This window comes from Carassius auratus, chromosome 15 (genome assembly GCF_003368295.1).
Source record: "Carassius auratus strain Wakin chromosome 15, ASM336829v1, whole genome shotgun sequence".
NCBI classification, from domain to species: domain Eukaryota; kingdom Metazoa; phylum Chordata; class Actinopteri; order Cypriniformes; family Cyprinidae; genus Carassius; species Carassius auratus.
Genome location: NC_039257.1, coordinates 13064645 through 13080732, shown reverse-complemented (window position 1 = coordinate 13080732; position 16088 = coordinate 13064645). Strand labels below are relative to the sequence as shown.

The following is a 16088-nucleotide window of genomic DNA, read 5'->3' as shown; positions in this document are numbered from 1 at the left end:
TTTGAAATCCCTAAGAGCAATTTGTCATGATGACTGACACATATATGAGACACATGTGTTAACGACTTGGCTACAGTTATGTTGACAATTCTACGCCTATTTTCACTGCATGATGCTGGCAACAAGGCTGAGAAGTTAAAACCATCAAGACAGAGAACAAACGTTACATTTCTGCCATTATTAGAGTGTTGGCAGAGACTGCAGTCGACCATCTGCTGCTGTAGCTTCTGTCCACACACTGAATGGCCTGCAGTGATGAGCAGCCAAACTCCAATTCCTCAGTGACACAGAGCCGAGGCCAGGCGCCCAGGGACCCCAGTCTGGGCTTTCCAGATTTCACAGGCACTTTTATACTAATGAAGTGTAAAATGATTAAAAAGACTGGCTTCATAAAGTCAACACTTCAGTGGGCTGTTCATAAAAACCTTCAGTTTGTGTTGCTTCTGCATTGAATAAACTATGAGACACAGCTCTCTAACAAGACACACAAAATACAGTAGTACAGCACTACACGATTCATAATTTCAACAATGGGAGGGAACAAAATAGATGAAAGGGGTAGGATGATGTTTGATATGCTTTTAGACTGATATGCCTGGGATATTGAATCACTCTAATCTCCCTGACGCACGTTGATACAAATGGCTGATTGCTAAAAATGCTTATCAAGCGTTAAGCTTTTTTGTTGTTTTTGTCCTTTTTGCCATTGAGGTTTTGTGCCGATTGTAAACCTCTTTCTGTGAAGGTTAGAGGTTCTGTGGGACTCAAAATAATGTGTGAACTTTGCACGTTTTTACAGAATGATGATCCACCACTGTCATGACCTGAGGAGACGAGGAATGATATGAAGAAACATGATGGGATCGGGAAATAACCCCAGATTAGGCCACACCTCAAACACCTCAATATTGTAACAATGATGTTACAAAGACTATCTTTAAAGGCTTTTAAGATTTTAAAGCTTTGACTTAACACTTAAAAAATATGTTTTCAATCAACAGCACTGTATTCACAGTCAGCCATTCATTTATTCTTTCTTCAAGTAAAAATGTCCCATTCTAAAGTGTTTACAGAGTTTTACTTTATGTGTAAAACTGCTGTGTGACTTAAAAAACAACAACTGCACAACCTTATTAAAGTTTGGGGTCACTAAGATAAATAAAAAAGTGTTTATTTGCTCAAAAATACAGTAAAAACATTACGTTTTTTTACTTTTTTTGAAACCATGATCCTATTTTTGGAGTCTTAGATGTATAGAAAACCACATTTATTTGGAATAGAAACCTTCTGTAACATACTAAATGTCTTTACCGTCACCTTTGATCAAATTATTGCATCTCTGCTGAATACAATTATTTATGTCTTTCAAAAAAAGTCTTACTGACCTCAAACTTTTTAGCTTTATTATTCTTGTACTGACATGTACAAGCAAACAAGGGTTGAGGAATAAACTAAGCAACACTCTAAGGGTAAACCAAACCGCACATTTACTAAGTCAATCTAAAGAAGTTTTCTCTATCCTAGGGTCTGTTCCCTTACCCAGGTATCCCAGCACAAGCACAGGCTGGGGGCAGGACCTCCACTCTGTGAATGCGCAGAAGATGAGAGTGACACAGAGAGGGCGAGAGGAAGACAGATGACCAGAAGAACATGATACATTTGTTTTTCCTGAGGGAAGATTACTGAGCACCTCGCCTCCCTCAGGACTCTCATGTCAGGAGAGAAACTGGGAGCCCCACGTGCCTGGGATCAAGGAGGAAATGTGCAGCATGGTTGATAAGTATAAGCCAGCTTTTGTGAACAGCTGGCACAACTGTGTATTTTGACTAAAGATTTGTGCTGATCAGTACAAACATGTCAACAGAAATCATCATGATACATTTAGAGAAAAATGTTTTTGGAACATGGACATTAAAAAAAAATATGGACTTTAAGAGAACTTGCCAGTAGAAATGTAAAATGTTCCTGGCACTCAGTCAAGGTCAAAGCTGTCGTGTTTAGAGGCTGATGGGAATGTGTCACACCTCTCCTCAGCCCAAAGAGGGAGACATGCTAAATTAGTGATAAATGATGCCTGTGCTCCTCACAGCTACACAGCATCTAACCAATTTCCTCACGATCATAAACAGGGGTGCGTTTCCCAAAAGCATAGTTGCTAACCTGTTAACTTGGTTGACAATGGGAAACTGTATTGCAACCAACAAAGTTGCTAACTTAGTTAACAACTATGCTTTTGGGAAATGCACCCCAGATCAAGAACAGACAAACGCCTCTGAAAACGATTAAGCATATTTAACAATCATAAACTATTTTTCAAAGTTTGGGATCTGTACGATTAAAAAAAAGCTATTATATTATTTTTACAATTTAAAATGACTGTATTTTTGAATATATTTTAAAATGAATTTATTTCTGCAAAGCAAAGCTGAATTTTCAATATCATTACTCCAGTCTTCAGTGTCCCTTCAGAAATCATTCGATATGCTCAAATGTTGAAAACAGCTGTGATGCATAATATTTTTGTAAAACATTGTTCTTGCTACATAAAAGCATTCATTAAAATGATGGTAAAGACTTTTGTAATATTACAAAAGATTTCTGTTTCAAATAAATGCTGTTCTGTTGAACCTTGCATTCATCAAAGGTTTCCACAAATATATTGAGCAGCACAAAATATTGAGCATTGATGATAATAAGAAATGTTTCAAATCAGCATATTCATATTTTATTTCTGAAGATTCATGTGACAAGGAAAACTGGCGTAATGATGCTAAAAAATCAGCTTTGACATCACAGAAATAATTGGATTTTTTTTTTATATGATTGCAATAAAATCTCACAATAGTATTGTTTTACTAGATCTACAGTAAAATTAACAGATCCCTATCTTTTGAATGGTAATCTACCATTTAAATGAACCCCATTTTATACCAGTCAAAATATATCAATCCATACAGCAAATTAAACCAAATTGTACCTTTCGGTATCATTAATGTATCAAAAATCATTTTTAATGCATCCACAAAAGCTCCTGATTTTTTTCTCAGACGAAGGAAAGGAAATCAAACAATTGCAAGCATACATATCCGGGAAACTCACTTTGCATGGGAGAGAAGAAGACCTCAGAAAGAGGAGCTGCTTTGGTCCATTTGTACTGAGGAGCAGGTTTGCCATAGCTGGATTTACAGCTCAATGTTACATTGCCACTCAGTACAGGATTTCCTGTCATAGAGCACACAGGTGTGGATGGAGGAACTACAACAGAAAAAGAAGTCTTGAGACAGACAGTTAAATGCCCCAAATAAGTGAATATAACCACATTTTGCCAATGTACCTTTAACATTGAGTTGTAGCTCTCCAGACAGACCTGGAGCTCCAGGAATGATGACGTGGCAGTGATAGCGTCCGGAGTCAGCCTCCTGCGTGTTATTGATGTAGATGGACAGATTGGCAGAGGGCATGGACATGGCAAAACCCACCCGCCTCCGAAAGTCAGTGCTACCGATGCCAATCTGTCCTGAGAAGTAGGAGATGACCTGCAGTCAAAAACACGTAGAGAGACCTTAAAACACAACTGGGCGTAATAATGGAGGTAAACTGTCATACTAAAGATAATCCTCTGATGCAAATGCAGATGGCCAAATTCATATTAGGCAGATTTCCATTTATTTATGGAAACTAGTGGAGCTACAGATTACGATAAGCTGCACAAATATCATTCATACACATGCATATGTCGCATGTAATAGCCGGCCCTCGCATACAGTATAACCTGACTGATTATCATGCCTCAGGGTGTATTATCTGACATTTACATCTCTATCTAAAACCCTCAGCGATAACGGCTCGAGGTAATCCACTTCTCGCCCGTCCATTAAATTCATCACATGTATTTTCATTAAGCAGTCTTTGACCTTTCAAGTGTCCCATACTCTTCCTGTGACATTAATGTGAAAGCCATCTGTTGAGTGAGCTGGGTCTGACATGTCAGGTTCATGTCATTTATTAGTCTGCTGATGGAGGACAACAGATTGATCTATCATGTAATCCATTCCTCTTTTTTTTTTCAAAACAACAGCAAAGGAGGACAGGAAATGGATAGCTTATATATAATGTAGACTTCTTAAATTAATATCAAGATTATGGATTATAAATATGACATATACACATTTAATTGATTACTAATAGTAAATGAGTAATTTCTTCTTTTTAGTACAAATACGATTTTTAAAATGCTGTTTCTAAACATACTCACTTGTTTGGAGTGATTGGCCATGAAGGTCCAGATGACCGCGTTCTTCTCGATGGAGGTAGTGGGGGTGTACCAGGCCTCCAGAACAGCCATTTGTCCCATGATTACCTCCATGTCTTTCCGTGGCATCTCGACCCGCTGAGAATCACCTGGGACAGGGGAGAAACAGCCAGTGTTAAGACACTTATCCTGGACTCCAGAGGGCAGGTTTGACTTTAAGGTGACATCATTAAATTGTACATTTCAATTTGGCAACAAAAAATCATAATCCTGCCAAGGCAAAAATCCTAATCCAGCCAAACACACACACAAAAAAATAAAACATTTAAAACCCCACTGGATCCCAAAAATCATGTACTGACAAATGAATAAGGTGTCTTTTTCAGCAGTCCATTGCACACAATTTTTTTATATGCATAGAATGCATGTATATGAAAATGCATTTTACAGTAGGAAAAACAATAAATAATCCAAACATGTAGATGTTGTGTGCTTTCATTTGATGGATTTAGTACATTTAAGTACTTCTCAAAAACTAGTTGATGTAATTAATGAGCTCATCAATAAGCAACAAGAGATCACAAGATAGTTGCCAAGATAGTTGAAGCAAAGAGCAAGAAAACAGAATATAAAAGTGTAAAAGCGCTAAAAAGCACATCTATTGCTCGCATGCAAATCTTTCACTGAAGGAAACATGCTAAATGATACCCGGAGGAGACACCCACTGACAGAGGTCACTCACAGGGCTGGAAGTCTCCTGAGCTGCTCAGCTGCAGGTGGATCAACTGATCCCAGCATTCCCAGCTGTCCTGGTCAGCCAGTTTGGCGGTGGATCCCTCACTCACAGACAGACGTGGTGCTGGAGCTCTGCTGAGCTGAGCTGCTGCGCTGCACTGCTGCTATATTCCCTTTACTTTCAGCTTTAAACTGAATCTCTCTGTGACGTAAAGACGCCGGCGTCTTGCTTTAGGCTGAGCGCTGCCTTCAAGCTGCTTTGTTATTGCTCATGAGACTGCATCCATCTCCCTATTTTTTTCATTTCTGTTGTGGATCTGGACTAGTAATCCTCCAACAATCCGCAGCTCAATCTCGCCACGCATTCTACAGGCTCACGTGAAACAAGTCAAGCTCGGCTGGACTTAAAGATGATGTAACCGACGGCTCCTTTGACATGCGCTTTCACTGCTGGACTACCTTCATTCATATTCTCACAGAAGATAGACCTCCCAGATTACAGGATCCGACGGAAGACTGATCTAAAACAATCATATTCCTTATCATTTATCCTCATTAACCTCACAGGGGGAGCTATTCATCCGTACAAGATCTATTTACCAAAAGATTCTATTAATATTAATACCATTAGTAACCAACTGAAATAAGCTAATTTTATTACTTCATTACAATATTTGTTATATTATAATGTTAAATGTATAATTAAATTTTATTATATCTATATTTTAAATTATAATAACACAAAAAATAATAAATCATATTTTAAAAAGTATAATCTATACAAATTATTTATATCTATATTAAAATTTGATTTTATATAATTATACTTTTATATAATTACAATAATAAATTATAATTATTATGATAAACAATTCTAATTTTATTCTTAATAATTATTATAACATTTTAAGAACAAACTTTTATTCAGCAATAATGCAATAAATTGACAATAAAACAATTTATAATGTTACAGAAGATTTCTATTTCAAATAAATTCTTTATATTCATCAAAAAAAAATTGAAAAAAAAATGTATTGTGGTTTCTACAAGAAAAGGCAGCAAAATGTTATTGATAATAATAAGGAATGTTTCAGTGATACTGAAGACTGGAGTGATGTCTGCTGTAAATTCAGCTTTGCATCACAGGAATAGACTACATTTAAAATATATTAAAAGACAAAACAGTGATTCAAACATTTAAAAATATTACTGCTTTTCACGTTTTCTGGATTTTAAAAATGCGGTCTTGGTAAAAGCATAAGAGATTTCTTTCAAAAACATTTACAAATATTACAGACCGCAAATTACTACAATACATCAAACATAAATATGTAATTAAAGATGAGAAAAAAAAGTGTATTCAAATTTTCCTTTGATATTTAGAACAAAATTCACTTTATGGACTGTAATTCAATCATAATATTATCGGAAAACAGTATTGTACTTGTCTCTGTCTGCCAGATTTGTTTTGGACTTTGTCAACCTTTAATCTTTTTAGTGGGAAAAGCTCAATCTTCCCCTCCGTCCCAGTCTGGGACTTTGGAGCGAGTGTAAGTAGGACATGCGTCGCCTGGGCTCATGAAAGAGGCGTGACGATGTGTGACGGCTCTCTGATGTGCTGCACTCAGAAACTGTCTCTGTGTGCCCAGGTTTATCCCTTACATTTCTGAGCCATAGAAGTTTATTAAATCAATGAAAATCTTCCCTAATCCCATCCCTTGCTCCATCTGTGCTGCTCTAAACAGACACACGCAGCACCAAGCTGGAAAGCCTGACATGGACACCTTGATTCAAGGATTAGCACATGGCCACACAACACACACATGCACATTTACACACAAGAACAGACCCGATGAACTCATTTAGAAGTTCAGATGTTCATCCTGATGCACAGCAAAGTTTGTACTGCGCTTTTATCAAATGTCCTTCATGAAATGAAAATAAAAAAGCCTTGAACCAAGTGTTAATATGAGGCTACTCCCATTAAACACAGACTCGTTGTCTTCTAATATAATTCTCTTCTCCAGCGCATAAGGTTTGTCTGATAACGCTATAGCATGAACTGTAACATGAGTGTACATTTAGGAGGTGAAGACTGGAGAAGCTGCACAAAAGCAATAGGCGAGGGCCATCTTTTGGTGATGTGAGGAAAGTTTTACCCCCTTAATATTAAAAACCAAATGGAAATGGCGATCACAAATGAGTACAGATGACTGCAGTTACAATAGGCCTCCTATTGAGGGTAGTACTGTACTGCAGGAGGAGAACAAAAGAGTAAAGGTGATGGATGAGTTTAGATGAACAGATTTAACAGGGTATATATCACTGCCACTGAGTCTCCTGTGCATTCAAGAGAATCAGAAATCCACATCGGATCTCAATCTATAAAGCAGAATTTAAAAATAAAGGTTGCAAAAGGGAGTTTTCATAATGATGCCATAAAAAAACTATTTTGGGTTCACCAAAGAAAGAAGAACATTTTAATAATCTAAATAACCTTTTTTCCACAATAAAGAACCTTTAGTACAATGAAAAGGTCCCATGAACATTAAAGATAATTCATTGATTCATCAATGCCAATGAATAAACTTTATGTAGTGTAGTGTAGTGAACTTACATTTCATCACAAAACTGTATACAATATTATTTAAAATTTCATAAAATCTGCACATAAATACAGTATGTAATATATGTGATTAAAAGATCAATATGAGACATAACTAAAGAATGTCATATTTAATTATTTGCTATTTCAAATAATGCATATTTTACCAAATAAAAATGACAGCACTTTTAGCGTTCATGGCATGCCACTATTTGATGTGGTGATGAAGCATAAGTATTGGAGCAGTTGAATTCAAGGCAGATGAAAAAAGTAAAAGCTAATATTTAGTTGCGGATCCCTTGCATGCAATCAGAGCAGTGAGTCCAATAGTGCAACCCATAGACATCACCAGACTCTTGGTCTTATGCTTTGAAATGCTTTTCCCCAGCCTTTAATGCAGCCAATTCCAACTGTTGCTTGTTTTGAGGAGTTTCTGTCTTTAGTCTCCTCTTCAGCTGGTGAAATTAATGTTCAATCGGATTTAAATCTGGAGATTGATTTGGGCAATCTAAGACTTTACATTTCTATGCCCTTATAAACTCCTTGACTGAACTGGTTTTTGGGTCATTTACAGTTGTAGTTTTGTCTCATCTTCATCTTTAAATCATACAGATTTCTTTACTCCACAGCAAACAGAGCAATTTTATCTTTACTGTTTCAATATTTATGGAGGGCACTGTATATATATATATATATATATATATATATATATATATATATATATATATATATATATATATATATATATACGTATATAGAGTCCACTTTAATGAAACGTCCTTCCTGAAAAGAAAAAAAAGAAAAATTGAACCGAGTGTTGTTAGGAGCCTGCTCTCATTAAACAGAGACCCATTGTCTTCTAATATAATCTCCTCTTTTGCTTGTCTCCAGCTCACAAGGATTGTCTGGTAAAGCTTTAGCATGAGCGATCTGAGCCAGCCTTGAAATACCTGCTAATCTTGGGCAGCTGCACATCAGAAAGCACTTAACTGAGGATGGGCGATGTGGCTCAGGTCTGATGAGTACAACCCACCCTTCCCATCTGATTTCAGACTCTATTGTCAGGGGAATGCAGGGTTTAATTATCAGAGTTTACCTTGAGTGCTGAGAGCGGGGTCAGCAGTGTATGGTGACACTGAGTGAAGTTTGCAAAGGCTGATAGAAATACAGGCAAACATAAATGCAGACTTTCCTAAAAGAGGAATCTGTGGGTTAAGCAAGAGTTTTCTGGCAGATGCCAATTGAATAATAAACATTTGGTGAAGGTTCCTTTAAATAGGATTACATCAGTTTAATCTCTAGTGCTATTTTAAGCAGTTTTCAGTGTGTTGTCACATCAAAGGACCTCTAAATCCCTGCAAGTTTAGATCGATTCTTCATGCATACATGGACATGGACTGGACTGTCATCATGGGAGGACAATCAGAAACAGTGTTAGGAGTCTTCCAAGGTCTTTTAGGTTGTAACCTGATCCAGGCCCTATGAAGTTTAGGAAAGGCCATGACATAATATAGTAACTACCTATATAGGCAGTATTCTAACAACAATGGAAATTGTTTTGTTTTTTTTTAAATTGAAAAAATGGAAAGTGACTGATTTGGAACACTGAACATAGGTTGCATCTCTGCATGCCATTAAATTGTTGTTTCACAGGTAAAGGGTATGGGGAGACTTCACTTACAATTTGAGTTTGATGCTAGCATGTTGCTAAGCTAACAATGTGATACACTAATAAGCATAAAAAATAACATGCATATTATCATTTACACTACTGTTAAAAAGCATGGGGACAAATAATTTTTTTTTTAATGTTATTAAAATAAGTCTCTTATGCTCACCAAGGCTGCATCTATTTAAACAAAAGTACAACAAAAACAGCAATATTGTGAAATATGATTATTATTCAAAATGGGTTTTCTCTTTTAATATATTTTAATATGATGCTAAACTGAATGTTCAGCATCATTGCTCCAGTCTTCAGAGTCACATGATTCTTCAGTAATCATTCTAATATGCTGATTTGCTGCTTATGACACTTTTTTTACATTATTACTGTTGAAAAAAGCGATACAATCATGAATTCAGGATTTCAGGACCTAATGAAAAGAAGGTTAAAAAGCATTTATTTAAAAACAAAAATCTTCTGTAACAATATAAATGTCACTTTATTAATTTAATGCATCCTTGCTGAAGAAAAATATTAATCTCTTGAAAAAAAAAGAACTGACATATGTACACAACATGTCTCAACTCTCATGCTAGATTCATTTTTCACTAAGCCAATCGCTACGCACTCGCAATGCATCCATGTTCATGAAAGATGCATGCCATGCTGCTGAACTTCACCAAAATGAGGAATATCAAAAGCCGCCATCTTTCGAAACTGCCTTCAGGTCAGCAGTGTCCCCATGATGACTTAAAATGTAACCTGACTAGGTAGTCAGCTCACAAGTTTTGACCAGAGCTTTTTTTCCCCTTTTATCCTCTCAGCAATGCATATCCTCTTCCTCTCTCTTTTCAGGCACACACACCACTATAATAACTAATATTAATCTTAAAAAAAAAGAAAACATTTTACACTGGAGGCCATATATTGTGACATGACGGGAGAAGCTAAAATAGAACGACTGCAGGGCTGGCGAAAAACTTATCAGCCATAAATATGGCCTTAAATCAATGTGACCATTTTTTGCTCTCAGTCATCATGACCCAAGCTGCCAGCTAGCCTTTCAGTGAAACCCAAACAACAAAAATAATACCTTAATATACGAAGAGTTAATAGACTCTACAAGTTCAGTCAATAACTGATCATAAAAACACGAGTAGACAGCCAAATATAAAGATTTTCAATAAACATGTTTAGGCAACATTACAAACGGCCCTGCTTTAAATAATCTAAGCTGCGACCAAGATCATTATATTTGTTTACATGTCTGACTGCTCTCAAATTAGCGCCCATGCTTTGTTTTGATTGGTGTATTGGTCTGGGAGAGCGCTGCCTAGAGTGTGGAGAGCATCAATCAGCCTGAATGTGACGCTCCTGAAGTGCTCTCCATCTCTGCCACTCAAGTCTGCGGGAAGAAAATGATGGCGTTCCACAAAGCTACTCTCTCCATAGCCTCCGGCATATGGACACAATCTCCTCCCACAAATCTGTGCAGGAAATATTAATCCATGCAACAGGCAGATGGATCGGGCTTGAATTATGTATAGAGCTCGAGCTCAAGGAGGAGAATTACTCCTCGAGTCTGATGTGCAACATCAAAATCAGGTTCTGGTGAAGGAAAGTCAGGAGAGAATAGCATTACGGACTCTGTGGATGAGATGTGATTCACAAAGATAGGATTAGGGCTGGAGTCACAAAGGAAATTTAATGGCCATAATATATGAGGCGGCGTGTTGCCTCGGGTCCTCAGTTCACTCGCTTCACAAAATTGCGGATTAATCAAAGTATGCTCATAGTAAACTGTTGTACTTCCTGATTCTGAGTTTGTTTGCTTTGCGTTTATCTTTTTGTTTACAGTTTTTTTTTTTTTTTTTTACAACTGCTAACATCCCTTTTTTTAATCTACAGTTACATTTTCAAAACTCTAAACACAATTACAGTAGCACATCTGTTTGATGTGAACATCCCATTAACCCAATTCATGTTGTTTTCACACAATATTCTGTCAATTAACACGTTTCTAAAATGCTTAGATTCTCATTTTACAAAAGCTTACCCCATACCTTGGAACCTTATGTTCAAAACTATATTGTAAAGCCACTTCTCTACTTCTGCAACAACAGCAGCTTAAAAGAGCTGGAAAGAATTATTTTAATTACTCATAATTGAGAAATAGCTGATTCCAATCTTAATGAATAATTATAAGTCTTTTCATTACATGAGCATGCATAATAAAAAAGGCACTCTCTGGATTTGTTTTGTTCAAAACAATACAGAACAACAAAGAGAAGCAGAAAAAGAATGAAAAGGTCTGGACGTGGGAGAGTTGGACAAGGGAGAGGAGTAGTTGGACCTGGACTGTCTGGTTTGGTTCAGCTAAAAACAGACATCAAGAGACTACGACGGTCAGTCAGGACTGCTGAGAGGATTATCTGTGCCCCCTGCCCAACCTCCAAGATCTTTACATCTCCAGAGTGAGGAAAAGGGCCAAGAAAACCACTTTGGATCCCACACACACAGCCTACTCTCTCTTCGAACAGCCAGACATAAGAACAGTTTATTTTTTTTCCGCAGGCTATATTCAGCCTCACAACTGGCACATTTATACTTATGATAGAATCTGAAAATTGTACATCTGTATGCTAACATCTGTAATAACATATCTGCACACTTGTAAATAACATATATGTACATTGATTTAAAGTTTTTTACAATCATTTTGTCACCAATTTCAGAACCTTGATGTCATTTAAAAAAACTCTAGACACACAAGAAGAAGTTTTTAGTACAATCATTAAATACAGTTATTCAAAACACGATACAGCTTTTATTATGGTTCTACACATTCACTTGTTCTATTGGTTTATGGTTGTACACAAAATGTGAAAATTATTGATGAAATAATCAACTCACAACAGTTAAAACAACAAATAACAAAATATTGAACAAATAATATAATGGAATTTGAAAAAATAAATAAATAAAACAGATTTCATAGGGACCTAGGTTTGGATACAGAACAAAAAACCACAACTGACAACCTGCAGGATATTCATAACAATAAGGGGGGAAGGTAAAATATGGATAAGAATTTTTATCAGTGGATATTAATACTAGAGAGAAGATAACACTACTTGTTATCCGTACGTGTGTTGGGATCAGAATGTGTCCATGTGTAATGACATTGGCTTTATTAGACACCCTCTATCTGAACTCACTTATCAGATGCCCATCATCTAACCATAAGCAGGTCTTGGGGCTCAGCTCCAGGGTGGGCAGTCTGGATTATAAAAAGAACAAAAATGAAATCTAAACTAAATCACAGAGACCTTAAATTAGACAGTCATGGGCTGTGGGATAAATATTTAGATGTCAGCAAGGGAAATGGATGTGCTCTTTTCATCTCTTGGATGTATAATTTCAAGGGAGATCAGACAGCTGCTATGCCAACCTCAGATCTGACATCATCTTTCAAAGTTTGGGAGGTTAATTAGGCCATTGTTCAACCAAATAACGTAAAAAAAAAAAAAAAAAAAATAGTTGGTATAGAAACTATTTTCACTCAGAAGTTGCTAGAAATTTCCAGAAACTTTTGAAGTAGTAGAAATTATTTTCTTTTAAAACATACTCAAACAATCCTTATTTTTCTATCCTTGCACTTGTAAGATTTTAGATTTTTGAAGAAGTCTGCTTAACAAGACTGCATTTATTTGATCAAATATACAGTAAAAACAGTAAATATTCTTAAAATTAAATTTAAACTGTTCTGAGTTCTAATATAAAATGTCATTTACTCAGTCAGTATACAGTGTTCTTCTTCCTTCAGAAACATTTATTATTATTATCAATGTTGAAAATATTTCTGCTTAAAATTATAAATATTTTATATAATTAAATATGTTTTATATTTTAACTAATATTTGAAAGGTTTTTTTTTTAGGTTTTTTTTTCATGATTCTTTGTTGAGCAGAAGTTCAAATGAATAGTATTTAAAAGAATACCCTTTCAAATTTATAAATGTTTTCACTGTCAATTTTAAGCAACTAAATGTGTCCTCCTAAGTTAAAAAAAATCTTAAAGACCCACATCTTTTGAACAGCAGTGTCATTCCACTGGAGAAAAGAAAAACAAGGACAACTGATTAAAACAACTTTAGATGATCCATCTTAAAGCTAGGAAAAGCACCATTTTAAACAAGACTATGCGTGACATAGTGCTAACAAGCGAAACTAAAATGCTTGATCTGACCTAGAAGAAGAGTAGGGCCATTGGGAGCTTGGATGAATGCGAGAGGTCTGTGCCTAAATCCCACAGGGCTGCCCTGTACAGCTGTGGGACAGACTGGACCTCATGCTGAGGCTCAGGTGTTTTATACAGTGCCAAGCAAGAGAAGCTCAAAGCTAGCATGCAGGACATGGAGTGTTCTGACACGCGCTCCAATAAAGAGCTGGATAAACTTCAAAATATGGTCACTTCCCAAACTAAAACCCACAGCAGAACCGCCGGCATTCAATTATTGTGATTACTAGAATCCTCTCTAGGGAAGGGAATTTGGATAGCATTTGGTGAGCAACACAGTCCTATGAAATTAAGTAACAGTTAAACAACACTGTTCGAATTTTGATAATATAAATCACTACAAGATAATGGAAAACAGTACAAAATAGTCACTCAAGCTAGCAATGTATAAGTTTACATTTTTGCAAAAACAGTTCTTATTATTAACAATATATAAATAAAACTATTTTCTGCTTAATATTGTGATATTTTATTTTTCAGAATTCTTGAATAAAAGTTCAAAAGAGAAGCGTTTATTTCAAATAGATTTTTTGTAACATTATAAATGTGTCGCCTTTGATCAATGTAATGCTTTCTTGTTGAATAAAAGTATCCATTTATTTAAAAAAAATAGCATGGTTCTTCATCTGTTCTGAAATGTTTATAACAAGAAGCTGCATCACTTGACCAGAGAACTGGGATGATGGGCTCATGAAAGATGATGATGAGTCATTGTGAATCCATATCGTTTGCATCATTGACAGAAATCATTAGTCTAACCTGATCATGTGTACCATATTAAGAATGTATTCACAGTCTTTAAAGTTTAAAGTGACACAAAAGTACAACAAAAAAAAAAAAGTTGGCTAAGTTTTAAAAGTAAAACATAAACAAGTCTAAAAGGGAATGTTCTACCATAATGCATTCAAAGAATAGCATTTTCACACATCGTATTGTCTCTCGTCTCACTGCCCTTTCACAATGTGCCACAGCTACAGTGCACTTCTCATCAGACACCATACAAATTGTTCCATAGTCATTCAAAAGGTCAGCAGCAAGCACGTTCAAATTTGACTGGATTGGGTAACACAGGCCTGAGAAACACATTAATGCAAGGATCCTAAATCTTTTGTTTTGCTTCTGGAGACACATGCTACTTTTTGGTGATAAACCATAGGAATTAGCTTGGAAGATGAATGCATCTTATTAAATACTTGACATGTTTATGACTCTGCTGAGAAGACAGGTCAGGACACACAGAGCGAGGCATAATATTGTCACAGTGCTTTGCAGTTATACAACTGAAATATAAAACTAACAGACCAATTTTACAGACCAAAATTGCTAGCTGGTTGACAAAACAATTAAGAAAAAATATGACTGTTATCAAGAGGATTTCTAAAAGAAATAATGTAATTATGTGGACTTCCAATGGTAGGCACAATTAGGAGACTCATTTACTATAAATATATATCAGTATATTTATTAGATATCAAATAAAGGGATATACAAGGGAATAAAGATATACATGTTTGTTTGAATAATTTATCATTGTACATTTTTGGCTGTATTATGAGTAATATACTAGTATATCTTTTTAAATAAACTTCATATACACTGTGTATGGACTTTTGGTAACACGTTACATTATTGATAGGGAATACTATTCACTATTAACTAGTTGCTTATTAGCATGCATATTACTTGCAAATTGTCTGTTTATCAGTACTTATTAGTACTTTATCAGTAATATATGTAAAAACACATATTAATGATTACATAGTTAATCTGCATTCTTGATACCTTAACCCATTTTAAATAATGTTGACTTAAAAAACCTTGGTGGGTGACGTCATTTGATTACGTGCACCTGCAGGTTATAAAGAGAAATGAAACGGACATACCTTCATGTTAAACCCTTGTCTGAAGAGATGCCCAGATGTGCCTACATTGCGCCATTGAGCCACAGCATCTCCTTCTCACTTTTTCCGGGAACAGGGTTGCAGTTAAGTAACCTAAGATGTTCCCTATCGAAGGCTACTCTCAATGCTATGTTTCAATAACGCTTATGGGAATGAAAATACCAACGCCGCTGCACTGGAAGTGTCTGGACCCCTCAAGGTTGTGTAGGTTGTGTGCACAAGCATAGAAGAGGTCACAGACATGACTCAAAATGCAACACCTCTGGTTGAATGGGCACTAACTCCTAGAGGCTAAGCTTGACCACATGCCTCATAGGCTAGAGCAATAGCATCCCTCACCTAATGTGTGTTTATTGGCAGCCGCCCCCAGCATATGAAAAGCTGCTCCGACTTACCACTGGCTAGTGCGATGGATGTAGATCTGAAGAGCATGTACTGGACACAGTAAGAGAAGACTTCCCTGCTCATGTGTTGTGAACGGCGGGGGCAGAAGTATTCAAGAACAACCAGATGTATGGTCAAGAATGGAACTTGCTTTGACCAGCCCAGGGGCAAAGTCTAGGCAGGATGGCAAGACTGACATAGCTTGCAAATTCCAAATCCCCCTTCAGAGAAGTAATAGCCATAAGA

General features: G+C 36.2%; 1 protein-coding gene across 1 annotated transcript in view; it reads right to left on the bottom strand.

Moving 5' to 3' along the window:
* LOC113115542 (endothelial cell-selective adhesion molecule-like) overlaps window positions 1-16088 on the bottom strand; it is a 33991-nt gene that overhangs the window by 2854 nt on the left and 15049 nt on the right. Inside the window, exons 2-4 of the mRNA XM_026283124.1 lie at window positions 4256-4401; window positions 3335-3536; window positions 3100-3255 (exon numbers count right to left, since the gene is read on the bottom strand). Of these exons, the coding sequence (XP_026138909.1) occupies window positions 3100-3255; window positions 3335-3536; window positions 4256-4401 (504 nt within the window). The remainder of the gene's footprint in view (window positions 1-3099; window positions 3256-3334; window positions 3537-4255; window positions 4402-16088) is intronic.